This window comes from Centruroides vittatus, unplaced genomic scaffold, assembly GCF_030686945.1.
Source record: "Centruroides vittatus isolate TY-2023 unplaced genomic scaffold, ASM3068694v2 contig_2950, whole genome shotgun sequence".
Lineage (NCBI taxonomy): Eukaryota > Metazoa > Arthropoda > Arachnida > Scorpiones > Buthidae > Centruroides > Centruroides vittatus.
Genome location: NW_027121874.1, coordinates 1 through 22,267, shown reverse-complemented (window position 1 = coordinate 22,267; position 22,267 = coordinate 1). Strand labels below are relative to the sequence as shown.

At 31.1% G+C, this 22,267-nt stretch overlaps 1 protein-coding gene across 2 annotated transcripts in view; it reads right to left on the bottom strand.

The window, feature by feature from the left end:
• Nucleotides 1-21,370, bottom strand: part of LOC136972519 (RNA polymerase II-associated protein 1-like) — a gene marked incomplete at its 5' end in the record, with an annotated part of 70,932 nt that extends 49,562 nt beyond the window's left edge. For both annotated transcript variants that reach the window (XM_067267105.1, XM_067267106.1), the window contains 3 exon segments: nt 9,661-9,788; nt 12,249-12,350; nt 21,296-21,370. In XM_067267105.1, coding sequence (XP_067123206.1) covers nt 9,661-9,788; nt 12,249-12,350; nt 21,296-21,370 — 305 coding nt within the window.
• Between the last annotated feature and the right edge of the window lie 897 nt (nt 21,371-22,267).

Sequence of the window (22,267 nt, the reverse complement as noted above, 5' to 3'; positions counted from 1 at the left end):
TTTTGACGTCCAGAAAGTTGAAAATCATCTAAATCATAAAAATAAATCACATAATCAAATGACTTCACAAATCTAGCAACACTGTTTGCAAACATTAGTATGCATGTTATATTTATTTATTTATTTTATAAAGATTTAAAAGAAAAAACAGATAAAAGTGAAAAACGATTAGGTTAAGTTAGGTTAGGGAATTCTTCAAGGCAGATGCAAAGTCAGAAGCTCAACAGTCAGATGGCTGAGGCAGTTAGGATGTCAGCTTACCACTCTGGGTACCTGGAATCAAATTTAGGGTGAGCAACTCCTCAAGAATTTTTCATGACAGGTGTCCAGATAAATTAGGTCCTATCCCTCATCACTCAGCCACCCCACTATGAGTCTGGCCAAACCTACAATAGATAGGGACAAAGGTCTTCTTAGTGCCACCAAGACAGAAAGAGTTAAAAAAAAAAACTAAACTTCAAATGAAATATTGTGCATATTTACAGTAAATTTTCTAATTATTCAGTTGATTATATAAAATATATTTACAAAATTTAAAGAAACAATAAATATCTTCATAGTTTGTCCTTTTTAACACTCCAAGAACATGACAATCTTTATGGTGGAGTTCTATTTGAGGCTAATCATTTGCCTTAATATGCAAAAATGTTTAAAAAGGACAAAATATGAAGATATTTGTTTCGTTCAATTCTGTGAATATATTTTATATTTCATTGTTGTCATGGCCATTTTATTTATTTATTTGGTTGATTCATTCCTGTTTAAGATATCTTGTTTCATATAATAATGGTTCATTTTTTTTTTATGACATTTCAAATTTGCACAAAGTATTGTTACAAACAACAAATAATTTGGTAATTATAATTAAGAAGGATATTTGCAAAACAAGATATAAATTTTAATTAGTTAATTGTATTTGCTAAGTGTATTAAATTTTTGTTGTTGGAACGTATTGTAGATATCACAGTTCAATAAATAGAAAATAATATATTTTAACACAGTCTCAAAACTGGAAATCTTGACTCAGACTCATCAAGTCTCAAAATACTGAATTTTGCTAATCCTACTTAACAACAGTAAAGGGCATGTAATTGATGAAAAAAGAAAAAGTATTATTTATACAGTAAGGAAAAATAAATTTTATGTTATGAATGGTAAGTTAAAAAGAAAAACAAATTCAACAATACTGAAATAAGAGAAATATCCTGGTTGAACAGATATAGATGGTTTGGACACATCAACAAGAATTACATAAATAAAATGACAAATAATTCACTTGTCTTAAAATTTGATTGTAATAAGCAAACTAAAAGCAAACAAATGGATTGTTAGACTTGTATTCAATCCAGCCATACAGGAAAGCTAAGAAAATAACATCACAACAGTCAAATAAACCTCTTGATTTAATACATGTTGATTTGATTGGACCAATAAAAACATCATATCATCTATTGGAGGAACAAAATACGTTCTGACATTAGTTACATATTATTCAAAAAATATTTACAAGATATTCAAAGTGAAAAGATAATACTATGACAATTTTAGAAGTAATAATTATTTAGAAAATCAATAAGAAAAAAATTAAGAAAAACGAGCAATTATTTATTGTGACATTGTCACAATCCAGGCTGATATTTTTAATGTATTTAATTTAAAATATGTGCTCTCAACCTCAAATTAGTAGTGGTTTGCCCCTGTACATCATATATTTCCTTTAACAATAGAGTTGTGCAGGTCATCTAACACCTTACAGGGAAAAATTTTCAAATTGAAATAACATGACTTCTGGGGCCATATTCTGGTCATCGTCTCTCGTTTCTGAGAGACAATGTCTATGTCACAAGCTGGTTGGTGATTGGCTAATCATTTGTTTACATTTCAAAAGATCATTCTCCAAATGTCTCTCTCCAAATGTGATTCTGGACAACTTTTCCTCTCAAGGATTCTCTTGTCTCTCAGAGACAAGAGGATAGATGTCTTTTTGACCGGTCTTTTGTCTTTTGCCTTGATATCCAATATGGATGACTGTACGCTATTCACCTTATACATATTAGGAACATTCTCTATCTCAGAAAATAATATTTTGTGATAGAGAATGCTTATGATTTTTTTAAGTGGCTACTCGGGAATGCCACTGACTCCATCCTTTTTTAATGATCCTGTGTCAATTTCTGATCTATTGAATATGCTGTTAATCTTATCCATCTCGCTAAGTATTTTTCCAAATATTACTGTTCTAGTTTCTCCCTAAGTACATATGCTTTTCTAACTTAGGTTAATAAAATTATTTGTTAAGAGACAATGTTACCCAAGATATTTTGACATTATGATATTTAAAAATGTTACAAAACAAAAAACATATATTTATCAAAATTATGTGCTTTGTTTGAATGCATGCTTTCCTTACCACATAATCTATAATTTCATATTCTGTATTTTTGAAAATTTTACAATTTTATTGGTTAAAATTCTATATTGTGTTGCACATGCAGATAACCTGAACATGTATAATCAGCCTAATAAAATTGTGACATCAACAACAAAGATGAGATCATTATGAACAACCAGAACCACCTGTCTCTAAAACACATATTTCTTCTCTCATTTTGTTGTCATTTGTCTCTGAAAGAAGAGACGAGAGATAAGTAACCAGAATACAGCCCCTGGTTTGCATCAAAGTTCTTATATAATTAATTGGGACCTTCTGCCCCTAAGGTCTCCTCTTTCATCTATCGATATCCAATTCCATTCTAGAGATTAAGGTTTTTCGGACAGATGGATGGACAACAGTGGGAATTTATACATCTACAATTTTTTCAAATTGTGGCCCAATTAGAAGTAATAACCAAATAGAATCTCTTAAGAACTGAAGAATTTTTATAAAAAGAAATGAATAAAACATAAATTCCAAGTTATCTGAATGCTCAAAAAGATGTTGCAGAATGAGCTAATCAAAGCTTAATAAAACATACTAGAGCTCTATTAACAGAATCAAATCTACCTAATAAAGTAATAAAAATTAGAATATTTGTGTAGATATTCAACCAACAAAAGTTTATAGAATATGTAATCCACAAATTTATGTATTACAGATTCAGAGATGTAAGATTTCTAGAAAAAAAAGATTTTAACTACTGTAGTTACATATAAAAAGCAAATAGTGAATATTCATTAATATCTCTTAACTATATTCAAGCAGAACAAAGAAATTTATATGAACAAACAGAAACTGAACAAGAGAAAGTAATTTAAATGGGACAAGAGTATAGACAATTAGTTAAGTTAATGAGTACAGGCAAAAATAGATAACAATGAAAACAATAAAGAGTCCTATAATCTGCAACTAAACTCCCAGACTACACTTAGATTATTATTATTATGTTGGGTTAAGTGAGATATACTCGGTTAACACCGGTGGCTGTGTACTATGCCGGACCAAAGTCAAGGCATAGTAACCAAAACAGAAATTAAAGAAGTGTATCAGTGTGTGTGTCTGTATTCAGGAATTTTCTCACAATATGACATGTATTCAATATAGTGGCCTTCTGTAGTGTGATGTATGTGTTTCTATTCAATTCTAATGTGCCCAGGCTTTTGTGTAGTGTGTGTGGTATGACACCTGTAGAGGAGAGAACAACAGGTACAATAAGCACCCTATCCATCCTCCACAGATGCCTTATTTCCTGGGCAAATTCTGTGTACTTGCTAATTTTTTCGGTGCATGCGTTTTGTATATTGTGAGTGTTTGGAATGGATATGTCTATAATGTATGTGATTTTATTGTGTTTGTCAATGAGTGTGATGTCTGGTCTGTTGTGGTAAATTGTTTTATCTGTGATTATGGCTCTGTCGTAGTACATTTTGTGCGTGTTGTTTTCCAATACTGTCTGTGGAATGTATTTGTAGTATGGTTCGTGGATGTCTACTAATTTGTGTTTCTTTGCAAGCTCTTGGTGTATTATATTTGCTACTTGATTATGTCTGTGTAAATAATCTGTCTGTGCCAAGAGCTTGCAACCAGAGGTGATGTGTTGTATAGTTTCTGGCATGATGTGACATTTTCTGCATGTGTCATTTGTGAGTGTTGCATCTTTGAGTATGTGTTTTCTGTAGTTTTTAGTATTTATGACCTGATCCTGTATGGCAATCATGAATCCTTCCGTCTCCCCAAAGAGGCATCCCCGAGCTAACCAGCTGTTTGACGCAGTTTTGTCAACAAAATCCTGGGCCAGATCATAAGGATGCCTGCCATGGAGTGCCTTTCGAGCCCACGATTGCTTAATGGTGTCTATGCTTTTTATATGTTGTGTTGTGTCCATATGATGTGAGTGTAAGTTTAATGGTGTGTTATTCGAGTCTGCTAGAGTTACTGCTTTATGTAATTGTGATGTTTCTTGTTTAATGTAGAAAAACTCTCGCAGTGACTGTATTTGTTTGTAGTGAAGGTTAACTATGTCAATCAGGCCACGTCCGCCATCTTTACGTGGAAGGGTTAATCTTTCTGTGGCGGATTTAGGATGATGTTGTTTATGCTTAGTAAGTGTTGTTCTTGTTTTCCTTTGGAGTTGCTCAAGATCTGTGTGAGTCCAATGTATAACTCCAAAAGAATATGTGAGTACTGGGATGACATATGTGTTTATTGCTTTAACTGTGTGTTTTGCATTTAACTGTGTTCTGAGAATAGCATTTAACCTACTTTGGTATTCTTTAATTAATCTTTGCTTTATTTGTGTATGTTCTGTTAGTTTGGCCTGTTGGAATCCTAAATACTTATAGAACTCGCCCTCTTCCATGGATTCAATAACGTCTCCATTTCCAAGTGCAAAATCTTCTTTCTTCAGGATTCCTTTTTCTATGTGAACTGTTTTGCATTTATCTAGGCCAAATTCCATTTGTATGTCCTTGGTGTATGAATGTGTGATTTGTAGGAGTTGATGAAGTTGTTTTTGTGTGGATGCATAAAGTTTTATGTCATCCATGTACATGAGATGTGACAGTGTAAACTGTGTTGTTTTTTCATGTCTGATATTGTAACCATATTGCGTGTTGTTTAACATGTTTGATAATGGGTTCAGGGCTAAGCAGAACCAGAGAGGACTCAAGGAATCTCCTTGAAAAATTCCTCGCCTAATAAAAATTTGGTTTGTTTGTATGGAAGTGTTACTAACCCTGAGATGTAGTGTTGTTCTCCAGTGCTGCATAGTGTTTTGAAAGAATGCAATGAGTGATGGATGTATTTTGTACATGTGTAGAATATGTAGCAGCCAACTGTGTGGAACACTGTCGAATGCTTTTCTGTAGTCTATATAAGCCATGTGTATGTTTCTGTGTTGTTTGTGTGCTTGCCGTAGAATGACTGAATCTATGAGTAACTGTTCTTTGCATCCCTTGTGATTTCTACGGCAACCTTTTTGTTGTTCTGTTAGAATGTCGTGTTCTTCAATATGTTTGTATATTTTGTTTGCGATACAGGATGTCAATAATTTGTAAAGTGTTGGGAGACATGTAATTGGTCTGTATTGTGTGGGGTCTGTGGTATTGTTGTTTTTAGGTTTCATGTAGGTGATGCCCTGAGTAAGAAAATTTGGCATGTCCTGTGGATTGATGATAATGTGTGTTAGGTGTTTAGCTAGTTCCTGGTGCAGTGATGTGAACTTTTTGTACCAGAAATTGTGAATGTTGTCTACACCAGGTGTCTTCCAGTTGTGTGTTCTGTTAACAGTGTATTGGAAATCATGTATGTTTATTTCAGCACAGGGCATAGTTGGTATGTTGTGCAAGTTTCTGTTCTCCTCCTCGATCCAGCCTGCATCAGCATTATGCGTGACAGCACTGGACCAAAGAGAAGACCAATATGTTGTGAGTTCTTCTTCTGTTGGTGTGCCACTGTGCTGTGTATCAGTGTTTGCATTGTTATTAATTTGTCTGTAAAAGAGTTTTTCATTGTTTGTAAATAATTTATTTTGTTGTTTTCGTAGTGTACATGTTTTGTAACGTTTGAGTCTACGTGCTTTGGCAGCAAGTTTTTGTTTTAGTGTATCAATGTATTCTGTAATGTGTGTGTTGTGATGTTCATGTTTTGTATGTGTTTTTATTTTCTTGAAAATGTTTTTGAGCTGTTTCCTTAATTTGGGTGTTATGTTGCTTTTAGTGTATTGTGTCAGCCTGCCTAATTGCTGTCTAATGTCATTTATTTGTATTTCTATTCTTCTCTGCCAGGCAGGCTTGTGATAGTATTGTGTTTTCTGTGTATTTGTCTGTGACTGTACTTTCAGTCCATGGTGTGTCACTACTGTGACTGCCCCAGCATAAACTAATGTATGAATGTCTGCGAGTGTAGAAATTGAATGAATGTAGTGTGGTAGTAAGTGAGTGTTTACATAATTTAGTGTTTTTCCTACTTCCTTTGACGTGTTGATTTTTGGTATTCGTGGTCGTTGTGTGGGATCTGTGCCTGTATATTTAGTGAGTGTTTCCTGAAATATAAGTGAGAGCGTATTAACTAAATTCATGTCTATGTTATCAGTGATGGACAAGGAAGTGTCTGTAGTATCATTAGTGTTAATTGTTGTATGTGTGTTATTATCAATGCTTGTTGCTGGATTATCCTGACAGGTTACATGATCTTCATTAATGTTAGATGTTTCTGTCTGTTGATGTATTTGATCAGCAACCTGTTGTTTGATAAGTTCAAGTGTTGTTTGTGGAATAAGGTTGTTGTGTATAATTGTTCTTTTTTGATCAACAACCCTTTGTTCAGTGACAGTGAGGTGAGGATATTGTTGTGTGAATTTATGGTGTAGTTGTTGTCTGTATGCTGTCATGTTTGTTTCAAGTTTTGTGATTGTGTAATAAGTACGGATGATAAACTCGTTCATTTCTACTGTCCATTTCATCCGTTGGCGTGGTTTTCCAGCCTTTGTGGTCTGTGGATGCATTGCCACAGAAACACCAAGGCTGGGTTGGTTCCTCACATCTGTTGAGGGCATTGCAGTAGCCATGCTTGGGCCGGTGCTGCTTTCGCCACCGGTAACCAGGGGAGACTGTGGCCTATTTTTCGAACGTGAGCCTCTGCCTAACCCACGAACGCGGACCTTGTTAACCCGGGCGACGTCCGAGCCGGTATCACACTTTGATCTAGTTATCACCATAATAAATATCTCCACAGAATGTGGGTGTGGTCACTCTTAGCTTCATTTCTCCCCATAGACCTTACTGGCATGGGTGTCCCTACCAGGAGCTTATGCTCCAGCCTGCATTGCCCTATGGATCAGTAAAATTACTGGGCTCTCCCACCACGACCAGGTGGTGACCACGGGAGAGTTATTATTATTATTATTATTACGAATCATTACTAAGTGAACAATACAATGATAATAACACCATACCATGTGATCCAACTTATAACTCTAATAATAAAATTTTAAAAATATAATACAGATCAAATATTCCAGAAAGATATAAAGAAGCTATGATATCTCTGATAAACAGAATTGGATAGTGATCCATTTCTGTTCATAAGAGCTTCTTCATATGTTTCTGGAATATTTGATTTGTTTTGTTTTCTGTAATCTCTATCCATTTCTGTTTATGAAAAAAATGAGAGTACAGTAGAGACTCGTTAATCAAAACCCCGGTAATCGGAATCGCCGTTAATTGGAACGATTTTCAGTCGGACTGTGTCATGCTGAATCGAATGCTTTTGATACTAAATTTACTTCTAAAGTATAATTTTCATTTTTATTAAATTTTTTTTTTTAGTAGCTGTATTTATGTTTAATAGGTGGTCGTCTCTTTAATCCGAAAAATTCGGTAGACTGTCTTACAGCTAAACAGGCTTAAAAACTTTTTTATTGGTTTTTCATCAAATGCACTTCGGACCAGTTTCATGAGTCCTGGTCCCTATCAGTGCTGTTTAGCAAGACAGTCTACCGAATTTTTCGGATTAAAGAGACGACCACCTATTAAATATAATTTTCATGTTTTTATATTCTTCAATATATTTATTTTGTTTGTACAAAATGCAAAAATAATTTTTAATGGTACGATAGCCTTGATTATTATTATAAAAATTTTCGTTAGGCTTAAAATCGACGAAAATTCAACACGAAGCAACACGCAATGGAGAAAAATTCAACACAAAGTGACACGCAACGGAGAAAAATTTGAACATCGGACAAGTTAATATATTTATTCGTACATAATCAGTAATCGGAACAAATCACTAATCTGAACAACCCCAGTCCCCAATTGATTCCGATTTTCGGTTCTCTACTGTATTATAAAAACATGATGTTTGGAAAATTTTTTTCCCAAAATTCATGAAGGCAATGAAAACAAATGGATTATACAATAAAGAGGAGAACTGAAACAAATGAATAATAATACAAGCTTAAAAAAAGTAATTTTGTTGAATTATGATAAATTTCTTTGTTTTTAGAAAACAGTATTTAAGTTCAAAAACATTGTTTATGGTTCAAAGTTAAAATTGTGTATGGTGACATTTGTTATGACATTTTATTAAAAAGCAATTTTATTATACATGTATTAATTATTATAAAAATGCAAAAGGCTTAATTTTGAAGGCAGAAATGAATTTTTCAAAAAATTGTAAGTGCCTGTAATCAGTAAAGTTTTCATTAAGTCTGACCCTAGTCAAGATATGACACGTGATTACTTCTACCTCCCCACCCCTTTGACCTTTTATTACTAAATTTAATAGCATCAATACCCTGTATATATAAATAATCCTGGCAAGTTTCAAAATTTTTGGTTCACCCAGTCCTGAAATATGATGCAAAATAAACACCAACATACACAGACAGTTTTGTAAAGGTTTTATTTTTACGTTTTTGAGCTCATAAATTGTCAAAAAATTAAAAAATGCAAAAAACAGGAATGGTCAAATTTTGACCAATCATCATACTTTTCCTATGTTATAATCTATATCAGTCAAGAAAGTAATTTTAAATTAGAATATTCAAGTTTAAACAATCACTCAGATAAGTTTAAGCTCTGTTGAAAAAAAATTTACGTAATTGTATAAAAAGTCTAAATGTAAGACAAAATGTATAAAAAAGTTTTATCTTGTTTTGTAATTTTGAATCCAAAATTATTGGAAGACATTGTTAAATAATTTTAGTTCAAAAATTATTTTATGAGAAAAAGTCAAATGTATAAGAATGATTATGACCAATATCACTACCTACAGTTGAGGGTTGATGTGTTCATTATTTATTCACTAACATAGGTTTACATTATTAATTAAACTAATTTATTTGGAATATTAAATTGTTGTTGGTATATTATATAAAACAACAGATAGTGAGAATAATGACATAAATTTTTCCATACTTCCATTAGCAATTATATATCAACTCAAGTATACTAAATTACTCAAATTAAAATTTACCGTATTTTACAGACTATAAGACGCACCTTAATTTTTAGGCAACTTTTTAAAAAAATACCTATAAGACGTTACGGACCATAAGACGCATCTGAATTTTGGAGGCAATTTTTCGAAGAAAAAAGTGCGTCTTATAGTCCGTAAAATACAGTAACTTCATTACATATCTGTCAGAAAACATTTTATATCAAACAAGTTTTGAAAAATTTCATTAATTCAAATAAAGTTATATTATTATAAAGACATACTTTTGGATCAGTTAATTTTGGAGGAGGCAAGTCACTCATCCAAGCTAATTTTTCCTTTTCTACTATATCCATATGCACCCATTTCTTTGTTTCAGATGGCTTTATTGGCAATTTTTCATCTTCTATATCTAAAAAATAAAATACATAAAATTAAATAAATAAATATATATTTTTATGTTTCAAATACCTATTTATCTAATTAATCATTGACATTCAATAATAAACTTGACAGTCTTAAATTTTTATTCATTTATTTATTAAATATTATTTTAAAAGTAAAATACTATTATGAAAATGTTAGCCTTTCTCATTAAAAATAATAGCAGAATATGCTTTCTAATAGTATATCTGCCTAATAACTATATTTAAATGTTGATATAAAATATATATTTTTTAAATTATTCAATTTATACAGACTATCATAAAAATTATAATCAACAAAACAGAACATAAAACAATGAACTTTTATTCTTCTTTATTATAATTGATTGCAATTTTAAATGACTAGAATAAGTAAACTGATTTAGCAACAAAAACACACATAAATGCATAAACACAAACAAATTAATAGTGACTTCATTAGTCAATAAAAAAAAAACTGTTGTTTAAAACAGTTATAACTGAATTTTATATTAAAAAGAAAGTAATTTGAAAGAAAGGACTGTTTTTTTTGGTCAAGCATTATATAAAAGAGAGAAAAACTATGGTATGATATCTATTTCATAAAATTGTACCAATTTTAGATACAGTTTTTATCTTTTTCAAACAGTATTAAAATAAAAAGTAATTGCCTTGAAACTAGTTTTTAAACACTTAAAAACTAAGCATTCAACTGCTTAGAAGAAAGAATCTTTGAAATTAAAGTTTTATTACATTAATATTTCTGCAAAATTCACTCTATTATAGTTAATTAATATCACGAAAATTTACATTTTCCTCTCAATTTCTTTATTGTTAGTGCAGCTTCCTTTAAGTGTTGCAGCAAATATTTGCCACAACACTTAAAGGAAGCTGCATTAACAATAAAGAATCAATATCCATATCCAAGGTATGTGTGAGAATTCAAGGTTAATTAAATTAATAGGTGATTAATTGGAAAATTGGAAAACCCTCAGTTTTCCCCCCAGCACCTCATATTTCCGTCACACATGGATAGGAGAAATAATCAGACGATCAAATAACCTTACGAATCAACAATCATCAAGATGTTTGGACTTATCAGCGAAACTTTGTCCAAACATCCAGTTGTTAATGAGGAAAGCTGTCAAAAGTAATTACCAAATATGGGAATAAAAATCTTAGAATCAGCCAGGTCATCAATGTGCCGTCAGCCCACCTGGACATGGCTCAAACTTAGACCACATTAAATCAAAGTCACCTGAATCTATTCCCACACTCAATGCATATAAAAAGGGCTCGCACCCGAGTGGACATCAACAGTAAACATAAGTGGACCCATCCCGCCATAATCAAGGCAGACATTCTCCAAGAAGTGATAGGCCCAGCTTCCATCCGCCCAACTCTCATCTTCCCTATGAAATCCGACGACAGCCCGACACTACCTTGACTAGATCCACAATTTGGTTTGTGACCATCGAATAAACAGGATAATGAGACATCGTCACTCTCTCTGAGGTATTTTATGTAGAATTGTAAACTCTCTCTCTCTCGGTCGACTTAGAATATAAGTTAGATTTAGTCTTTAAGAAAATAACTACTTGCTAAGACTATCCGTCTCGAGTTTATGTTACACGGAACTAATGTTAAAGTTAATAAAGTTACATAACTTTATGTAACTTTATTAACTATTAACTATAAGTTACATGTTCCGTCCTCTGTAATCTTTATTATTGTTTATATTAAATTTGTTGAGTTAAAAGCTAGTCTCTTTATCTAAGGTATGCCCAACACCTAATCAACTTACCCAGGTTCCTTGCCACTCAACTAATAGCCCTCCGAAATTCTAGCCATCCAGTGAACTTGAGCGGATCTAACTGACCCATGGCCAAATAAGCAGTCAAAAGGTGAACACTTTAAACCCCCCTGGCTTCTCACACATGGCAATCTATATTAGATAACCCCTTAAAAAATAGTGGCAACCAATAATACACACAATGATATAAATTTACATTTCGCCAAATAAGTTTGTTTTTAATATTTTTCTTATACTGTATTATTTTATTAGGCATTTTAATATTTTTGTTTGTAATTATTCATTTAATATGATAAAACTATATTAATATTTACATAAATATAGTATATATTAATTTAAAAACAATTACATCAAAGAAAAATGGCATTATTCCAAACTTTGAATCTGCTATAGATGTTTGATATAGAATCTGCTTAACTTGATGTAGGCCACTGAATGTAGCCAAAAATATTCGTTTTCTCAACAGTAAATGCTGGAAATTGAGAGGAAGGTGTGAATTTTTGTGTTTAATTAATATCTATATGAGTTACAATAGCTGACCCAAACAAACATGCTGTAGTATCAATCACAACACTGATGATAATAATAATAAGGTTATCATACTGCAAATAATGAAAATACAGTATAATAATAAATAAATAGCTTTAAATCTTACTTATAGAAGATTCATTGTCTTTTGTCTTCTCTGTACATATTTCCGATTCACTGTTAATATTGGTAAGTGTTTTATTCTTCTTTTCACTTGAATTATTTTCATCTAATATAAATTTTAATAAACAAATTCACAAAATGTATTAATTTTGTTGTTTCAAACAAAAATAAAGAACATATCTTAAGACTTTTATAGCTTTAAAATATAAAATACACTAAAGAAAAAAAAATAACAAAAATAAGATGGCTAAAAAAAAATAATTTAATCTACTGATACTGTATTGAAGATAATTTGTTACATGTGAAGACACTGCATAACAAAGACAAAAAACTTTTTAAAATTTGCCATTTATGGTGAACTAATGATAAGCCATAAATATTTATTTGTAAGATTACCAGAATTTATATCATGCAATAATAAATAAATAAATAAAATAAAGAAAAAAATCCATACATCAGGATTTTTTTAAATGTATTTATATGTATATGTTACCGGCAAAACCTGATTTTACGCCAAACTAGTTTGCCTAGGCCAAACTAGTTTGGCGTAAGGTGTAGCAAACTAGTTTAGAATTATTATTCAAGTATATTAATGGTTAAAATAAAATTAAAAGGCAATCAATTAGATGAACAATATTTATTCAAATATAGTCTACTTAATAATTATGGTAATTTATTAGAATAGGTTAGTGTGAATGTATGTCTCTTTAATCTGAATAAATAAATCCGGTAGACTTCCTCACAGCTATTCAGGAAGTCTACCAGATTTATTTATTTGGATTAAAGAGACATACATTCACATTACGTATATACAGCTACCACATCTGACATTGAGAAGAATAGGTTAGGTTAGAACGTGCGTCCCCACTGTTCCCTGTCTTCTGATTGCTGGACTCAGAGACGAGCCGCCACCTTTGATATGTAAGGCCGCGACTCCACTAGCCGTAAAACCCCTCGCCGTAAAAACTTTTAATCACGTGACCATGATATTTTACACCTGAGCAGGTCGTAAAACCAACGTAAAAGCGAGTTGAGCAGTGTTCAACTTTCGAAGTGAATACAACCGTAAACCGGTACCATCCACCAATCAGAAGTCAGTGAAATCTAGGTCATCGTGACATGGTGCGAAAATGGCGAAAAACGAGCTTTTGTGTACATTCTCTCGTGGCTACTCTAGAAGATCTGGAAAGATTTATCAAAAACATCCGAAAGTATTCATGTATCTACGACAAGAGGTATCTAGATTATAATAATGAATGCCTAAAACACGCGATATGAACGGCCAAAGGAAAATCCTTCAATTTATAGTAGTATATTATAAAGCTAAGCTTTTAAGTGTTGTATACTATCTTAATAATATAATAATAAAAGTCAATATATGAAAGTAAAGATATTACTTTTACTACATTTGTAATTATAGTACAGAGAAAACTCGTAGAATATATTTATTGTCTTTATATCGATAGATCACGTATACACCGTAATAGTACTGTCGCCGTAAAAAGGTTTGCTAGCCGGACATCCACCACAATCCGAGCGCAAACGCAAATAGGTCACGTGATTAAAATATTTTACAGCGAGGGGTTTTACGGCTGTTTTATGGCTAGTGGAGTCGCGGCCTAAGGTAACATTAATCCTGTTTTTTATAATTAAGTAGATAATGTTTGAATAAATATTGTTCATCTAATTGATTGTCTTTTAATTTTATTTGAACCATTAATATACTTAAATAATAATTCTAAACTAGTTTGGCCTGACACGCTTACACCAAACTAGTTTGGCGTAAAATCAGGTTTTGCCAGTAACACATATAATACAAATATATGTCTATCTTTTAATCTGTGCATTAAGGAAATCTAAAGGTGCTTTTTGAAATCAAGAAGATTTTTCTACGGGAATCACCTATTTTAATGCTGGAGCTATAAAAATTTTTTTGCTGGGTAATGTTACTTTCAACAAAAACTTCCTACAAAAATTTCTACTAGCAAGAAATTCCTGCAAAAAGATATCCTACAAGTTCCTTCCAGATTCATACAATATCTTACGAAGACAGAATCCTACCAAATAAAATCCTACAATGACAAAATCATACTGTCCTAGTTTCCTACCAAAGGAAAAACAATATACATAAACTTAGCATTAAAATAAGTTTTTAAAATGTTTACTAGTGAACATATTCACATGTTTGTTATAAAGGTAACTTTATACAGAAATCATGAGTTATATAAAAATGAAAACAGAAATTAATCATAAATCTTTATTCTTAATTTATTCAAAAATAAATAAATGATATTCCATGAGGTCCATTTCAGTATATTAACTGATCACCATTAGAAGCTGTTGATTTATTACCTTCTTCACATTTATATAATAAACAGTATTAGTGTTGCAGTATTGAATTATTCTATTATTTTTCAATTAAGTAATACTAAAATATTGAAGCAAGTTCTTTCAACCTCTAGTATCATCATCACTGAGCCATAATTGTATTCTTGCTATTGCTGTCAATCAAGAAAACAAAGTTCCTGTTTGTTTGCTAGACCTAAGACGGGAATAGTAAACCTGTAGCACATAGGAAGAAATCATCTAGCATGTAATATATCACAAAATTTTGTTTTGTCACCTGTCTTTTTCCATCAACCTTTAGATTTATCATCTGATCATCTTTTATTTCAATCAGCTTCTTTGTATTTATTCTAATTAAAGCATGATCGGTTAATTTCTTTAGATATCATTATCCAAAGTCTAAAACTTCAGCATGCATGAATATTTTTAAAAGTATGCTTGCTATTTGACACATGCACTCAAAAAGGTTCACCATCTCTGGTCTAGAAGATTTAAGTTGTACTTCTTTCATTTTATTTTTAAAGCTTGGGAATTATTACAAAGTAATGCAAATATTTTTGTAACTCTCTAAAATTTTAACAGGAAACCATAAGTGTATCACCCTCCTTATGGTACTCTCTTAAACAATCTGAAAAAGTTCTGAGAAAAACATTTGAATATTTTTACAACCATATAAACAACATGGAATAAGTTTACAACCATAACTACACTTATTAAGGTGTTGTAGCTGGTACAGTGTGTAGTAGCAAGATAAAGAAAAGAACTGCTTAGTTGGAACAGAGTTTAATGTACAGTATACACAGTAGAGGTATAAAAGCACATGTGTGTATGTAGAACAGGGTCTTCTTATATATGAAAAGATTTAAGCACCAGGTGGAACATCTGTAGGAAAGTGCCAAAATACTCTTGCCAACATAATGTTTGAACTAAATTTAGAATAACAACTGAAGAATTGAAAAATTTTTTGTGCACACGTGCACACGCTTGTCACAGCAATAGAGCTGTTTAAAAAAGAGTGAGCTACATATACTAAAAACTGTAGGAGAGAGTACTACCATGTCATACAAATTTATTTAATATTTCATAATGAATGATGTAGCAAGTGCATAAAATCATCTTGCTGTAGCATGTCCATAAGAACACAAACATCAGCAACAGCAAATGATACATACATTTGAAAAAGAAACAATTTAGGAATATCCTATGTAGTGTATTAAATCTAAAGTACAAAAGAATACCTTTGAAGTAAACAATGTCATCATTAGAATATGTTGCATTTTTTAACAGAATAAAATTAATACTTATCCCATATAAACAACTTAACAACCTAGCATATTCTGGTCATCACCTCTCATCTTCAGGAGACAGCATCTATGTTAAAAACTGGTCAATGATTGGCTAAACATTTGTTTATGTCTTGAGAGATTGTCACTTCTCTCCAAATATGATTCTGACTTCTCTTCTCTCAAAGATTCTCTAGTCTTCCAGAAGTGAGCAGATAGTCATCTTTCAACTAGTCTTTCGTCGGTAATCTTGATTTCATTATATCCAATATGGATGACTGGATGCTACTTGCACTATACAATCGTATTAGAGAATGTTCTCTATCCCAGGAAAGAATATTTTGAGATAGAAATAATACTTTCAAATTTTTTTTAAGTGGATACTCAGGAATGTCACTGTCTCCATCTTTTTTTAATGATTATACATCAATTACGGAACCATTGAATATGCTGTTAATCTTTTATCCATCCAGACATACATCTAGATATTTTTTGAAATATTACCATCTAATTCCTCCTTAACTAAGTATTTACACTTTTCTAACTAACTTAAGTTATTAAAATTTCTATTTGTTAAGAGACAATTTTACCAGAAACATTTTGACATTACAATCTGTAAAAATGTTACAAAATAAAAACATATCTTTATCAAAATTACATGCTTTATTTGAACCTCATGTTTTCCTGACCACGTAATCTACAATTTTGTGCTCTGCATTTTCAAAAATTTCAATTTCATTGGTTAAAATTCTGAACTGTGTTGTACATGCCAATAACTCAAACGTGTATAATCAGACATGTAGAACTCTTCCGTAGAACTGTGTCCTTTCACATGCATGCACGTGAAAGGAGAAGTGAGAAGACACATGTTTTTGTATTGTTTTTTTAAAGAATTTTTAAAAATTTTTTAAATTTATCAAATGTATAATCAACCTAATAGAATCACGATATCAACAACAACGATGAAATCGTTATGAGCAACTAGAATTGTCTCTGTCTCTGAGAGACAAGTTAGATCTCTTGTTTTGACATCATTCATCTCTGAATGAAGAGAGAAGTAAGTGACCAGAATATGGCTCCTGCAGTTTAAAAAGATCTTTCAGTTTTTCAATAACAAATGTCTCAATTTTACTTATTTTTCTATATTTACAATTATGTACTTTATATACCTATCAGGTCAGTTATGTGTATTTTTATCTACAAAAAAAAAGCAGCAAAAAATTTTAATTAAATTTTATTTCAATCTATAATGTATTCACCATTATTTTGTACAATTTCTTGCCATCTTGATGGTAGCTTTTTAATCCCGTCTTCATAAAATGATTTCGGTTTTGAATCAAAATATTCAGAAATAGCCTTTTTTACATTGTTCTCATCCTCAAAAGTTTTCCCTTTTAAAAAATTCTGCAAACTGCAAAAAAGATGATAATCACTGGGAGCAATATCTGGCGAATATGGTGGATGAGGTAAAATTTCCCAGTTGTAGCTTTCAAGTTTCTGTACAGTTATTTTTGCAGCGTGTGGTCTGGCATTGTTATGCTGCAAGAGAACCTGCTTTCTGTTCACTAACGACGGTCGATTTTTTCTCAATTTTTCATTTAAACGCTCTAATTGCTCACAATACATTTGAGCTGTAATTGTTTGATTAGGTTCTAACAGCTCAAAGTGAATTACACCTGACATATCCCACCAAACAGACAAAAGAATTTTTTTTGGATGCAACCCACCTTTTGCAGTCGGTTTTGGCTGCTTGTCGCGATCCATCCATTGTCTTTTTCTCGTCACATTATTATAGAGGATCCATTTTTCGTCTCCAGTAACCAGCCTACCAAGAAAAGGTTCTAAAGCAATACGGGATAAAAGAGACGTGCAAATGTTTACATGTTGTTGTTGGTTAGCTATTGACAGTTCATGTGGTATCCATTTTCCTAGCTTTGAAACTTTTCCGATTTGTTGTAGGTGTCTATGAACAGTTCCATGGGATGAATTTAAACATTCCACAATTTCGTCAACTGTTAAAGATGGTTCTGCTTCAACTAGTGCAGAGAGAGCATCATCATCAAAGTCAACGGGTCTTCCAGTACGAGCCTTATCCTCCACACTAAAATCATTGTTTCTAAATCTTTCAAACCACTTCTGCGCAGTCCTTGCACTAATTACAATTTGATTATGTACAGTATTTATTTTTTTGGCTGCATTTGTAGCATTCTCACCACTTAAAAATAAAAAGTATAAAACATGTCTTTTATATTCATCGGTTACTTCCATTTTAACGAAAATAAACAACTGAAATGTTCACAATTCTGAACAGTATTATATGAATGAGATCCAATTTAACACTTCAGTGTAAAAATTATCACATTAGACTGACATTTTTAACAGCAAAACAAGATTTTTCTCAAGGTCATAAAAATGCGCATGGACTTATGGACTGACCTGATACATAGTAAAATGTTTTTTGGCACTAAAAATTATTACTGGGTTGGCATTATAGTGTATTCTAATCTGAATACACTCTGGTAGTATTCTTTCCAGTAAGAATTTTCCAAGTAGGATTTTATCTAGTAGAATTCTTTAACTGAAACATATTTTGGGTTATTTACACAGTTCCTACAGGTGCAGGTAGTTGAATCCAAAGGGATGAGTTCACACCTTACAAATAAATCTATTTTATTTTTCCCAAATAAGACAAAATCTTATCATCTTATCTCAGAAATTTAAAAGGCTTAGGAAGTGATATTGGATATTGGAGTACCGGTATGAGGATTGTTTTCTAAGACAAAATCTTATTTCTTAATAAGTCAATTTATTTTTACAAAGATCATGCAAAAACTACTACAGGAAATTCTTGTTAGTTCAAACTCAGATAGTTTGAAATCCCATTAATTCATAACTGCATTTTCATCCTAGCTGGGGATATAGAGATTTACATGTTAAGGAATTCAGTTAGTTCAAAATACAGCTACTTCAAACTTCAAAGTGAAAATTCTGTCCAAACTCTGATATGCATATGTTAACTTGTTCATTTAAATTCAAATGCTTCCATACTGTAAAAGAACAATAGACCAACAACAACTCTAATCTGGTCAACATGGCTTTGCTTTTATACTAACACATTTTCGGGTGTCACATTATCCACAGACTACCCTGTTTGTCTCTTATCTCATAAAATATGACTGGTTTTTTGCATTGCCAGACTGGACTACAAGTGGCAGACTGAAATATTTGTAAGGCTCTATGCTACTAGATTTGGACAACCTATTACTTTTTGGGCTACTTTAAAAATAATGTGGGCTACATTTCAAGGAATTATGCTTTACTTCTTATAAAACCTATCTAGCAATCTGAGAGATTCTCACCAGACATGGACTGTTTACCTGCAGTTTACTTATATTATTATTATAAATTATTAACCTATAAAAATAGCATTCTGTATGTGTAGCCACACTCCATTTCCTTAATAAATTACATCAATTATATGCCATTTGGCATATTGTATATAAATATATAAATCTTGGATAATTCAGAACTCAATAATTCAAAGTCTCAATTATTTTGTCCCTTGAATTTTGAACTAATAAGGATTTCCTGTATGCTTTTAGCAATACACCAAAAGTAGAGCATGTATTCATCTACCCCATCTTTCCATTGTTTCTTCTTCCAATAACTTTATCATTTGTTTATTTTCTGAAACCATACTTAAGCCCGAATTGCCGGATTATTTTTCTATATTGAATGTAATGTTAAAGTAATTAAATATCTAAATTTATTCTAAATAGACACAATTAAGCCACATTTATGTATAATGCTTAATGATTAGAAACTCATTTTGAATTTAATTAAATAATTTAGAAATTCTGGAATAAAAGATCAATCTTTAATAGACTTTAACTCCCTATTCCAGATCGCTAGTCCTGTTAATGCCTGAAAAATAATCTGGCAGTTTAGGCCAAGTTTGGTTAAGAATTTGAGTTTTGGTTTCATTTATGTACTATAAGTAAAATTCTACCTTTATTTATATTCCTGAAACTTCTATGGGAAACCAATAAACTATAGTATTATCATCATCAATAAACTTTGCTATGTTATCACTAGATACACCTATATAGTCCTTACATGTTGCATATTACTTGCCATTATCTGGCCATAACAAAATTTTATCCAATTTTGGTATCTTCATTACAGTTCTCCTGGCAACATCAGGTGTTTTGTGGGTAGTATTTTAATAAATTCAAAAAATTTATCAAGGGACAAATTTAATAAATTTAAACTTTTGTAACTGATTACAAAAATTATTATTTAAGAATTACAGAATTTATTAATAAACAATAAATAAATAAACATTTTCTTACTTTTTCAAAGCAATACAGCTATGAATTAATACCAGGATAAATTATTGTTATATAATAAAACATTTTATTTAATTTTCATTTGTTCATCAATTTAAAAAAAAAATATTTTTCCAATTACCAATTTTAAGTAATTAAAAATTTTATTTTGAAAAACTGATCCTCTAAAAATTGAATACAATAATAATTCCTTAGAAAGAAATTACAATTAAAAACTGCTAAATACAGTAGATTAAATTATAGAAAATGATTATTATTCAGGTAAATATAAAATATAACACATTGCCGACGGTAATACATTGTATAAGTATATAAAAAAACAACGTTTAACAAATTACTTTGCTTTTCGTTTATTCTTCCGTCGTTCGCTACCAGTTGACCAGTCCACATTTCCACAAATACGAAGGCGACCTTACTTTATACGAAAAGCAAAGTAATTTGTTAAACGTTGTTTTTTATATACTTATACAATGTATTACCGTCGGCCATGTGTTATATTTTATATTTACCTAAATTGTAATTTTTACGGAAAGTGGCGATAGCTCCAGAGGACGTTTTACCTATTTTACATTTTGTAACATCGGCAGTAGCCTATAAAGAAAGGTCGCCTTCGTATTTGTGGAAATGTGGACTGGTCAACTGGTAGCGAACGACGGAAAAATAAACGAAAAGCAAAGTAATTTGTTAAACGTTGTTTTTTATATACTTATACAATGATTATTATTCATTTTTAAAAATTATTTTGCATATTTATTTGTACACAACATTAAAAAATCAATCTTTCAAATGGGTATCTAAGAATAAGATCATTCAGGTACACAATTATCAAATTATTTGGATAACAGAGTGAATCTAAAACCCAAGTATTCAAGTACTCCGGCACAAAATTCAACATTCAGCACTACCTTCATCACAGTAATACTAAAAATGAAACCTAACTAATAATAATTGTTTTAAAAATTGTCTAGGAGTTATTAATGACTGTTAGAAATGACTTTACTGATTCTTTTTGGATATTATTTTATGTATATACAATAATTTTATACACAATATTAAAAATATATCATATATACCTTTACATTCCAATTTAATTTCAGAACTCGGTAATTTCTTCTTTCTGTTTTTCAGAAATTCCACAATATTAGGATCTAAAATACGTAATTAGTTAGCTGATATATAAATAATTTTATAAATTATCATCATCATCTTTATCAAAATTATTCTAATATTATCTTAATCCTTTATATATTATCTTTGAATTTCCACAATGAATACATTAGTCAGAAACTGACACATCCACATTGACAGTGAATGTCAATTATTATTTGTGTATTTTTAAGTAAATGTACAGGTAGGCCTCCTACAACGCAGTAGATACGTTCCTTGAAAATACTGTGTTGTGGGAAATCGCGTTATAGGAGACACCAACTTAATACAAAAACTGGGATTCAGTTCTAAAAAGAGAAAAACTGCCTTTTATAATGTAACATTTTCATCATTTTTTAAATTTATGTATACATAAAAAGCTTAAATAAAATTCATCATCATATAAAAACTAAAAAGATTATGATTTCAAGTCAAAATCAGAAAGAAACATAATGTTATGCTCACAAATTCAGTCCTCATCGTCACTTATAGTTGTTCGAAAATGTTTGACTGGCCTCATTTCAAGATCTGAGCTTGTTTCATCAAGTTCCACTGCACTTATGTGATCCGTTGCGATTTTTCTGTTATGTGAAAGATCATTCATTTCTAAATACTCTAAACCGCGTTGTAAGAAAATTTTCGCATTTTTCCAACCGCATTGTAAAGGTACCGCGTTGTAGGAGGCCTACCTGTATTTGTTTGCTACACATCAAGAGAGACTTTTTCATAAAAGTTACACCATTCATAAAATCAAAGTGTGAAGAGAAGTTGAAAATGTATTGGAATTGCAGGCTCTCTTCCTATTTCATTTAGTTAATAAATAAAAGTTTGTTTCAATAGGCAATATCATTGCACAAAACTTTTATCATCATATGCTTTGAAAAAATTTAAAAATCCCT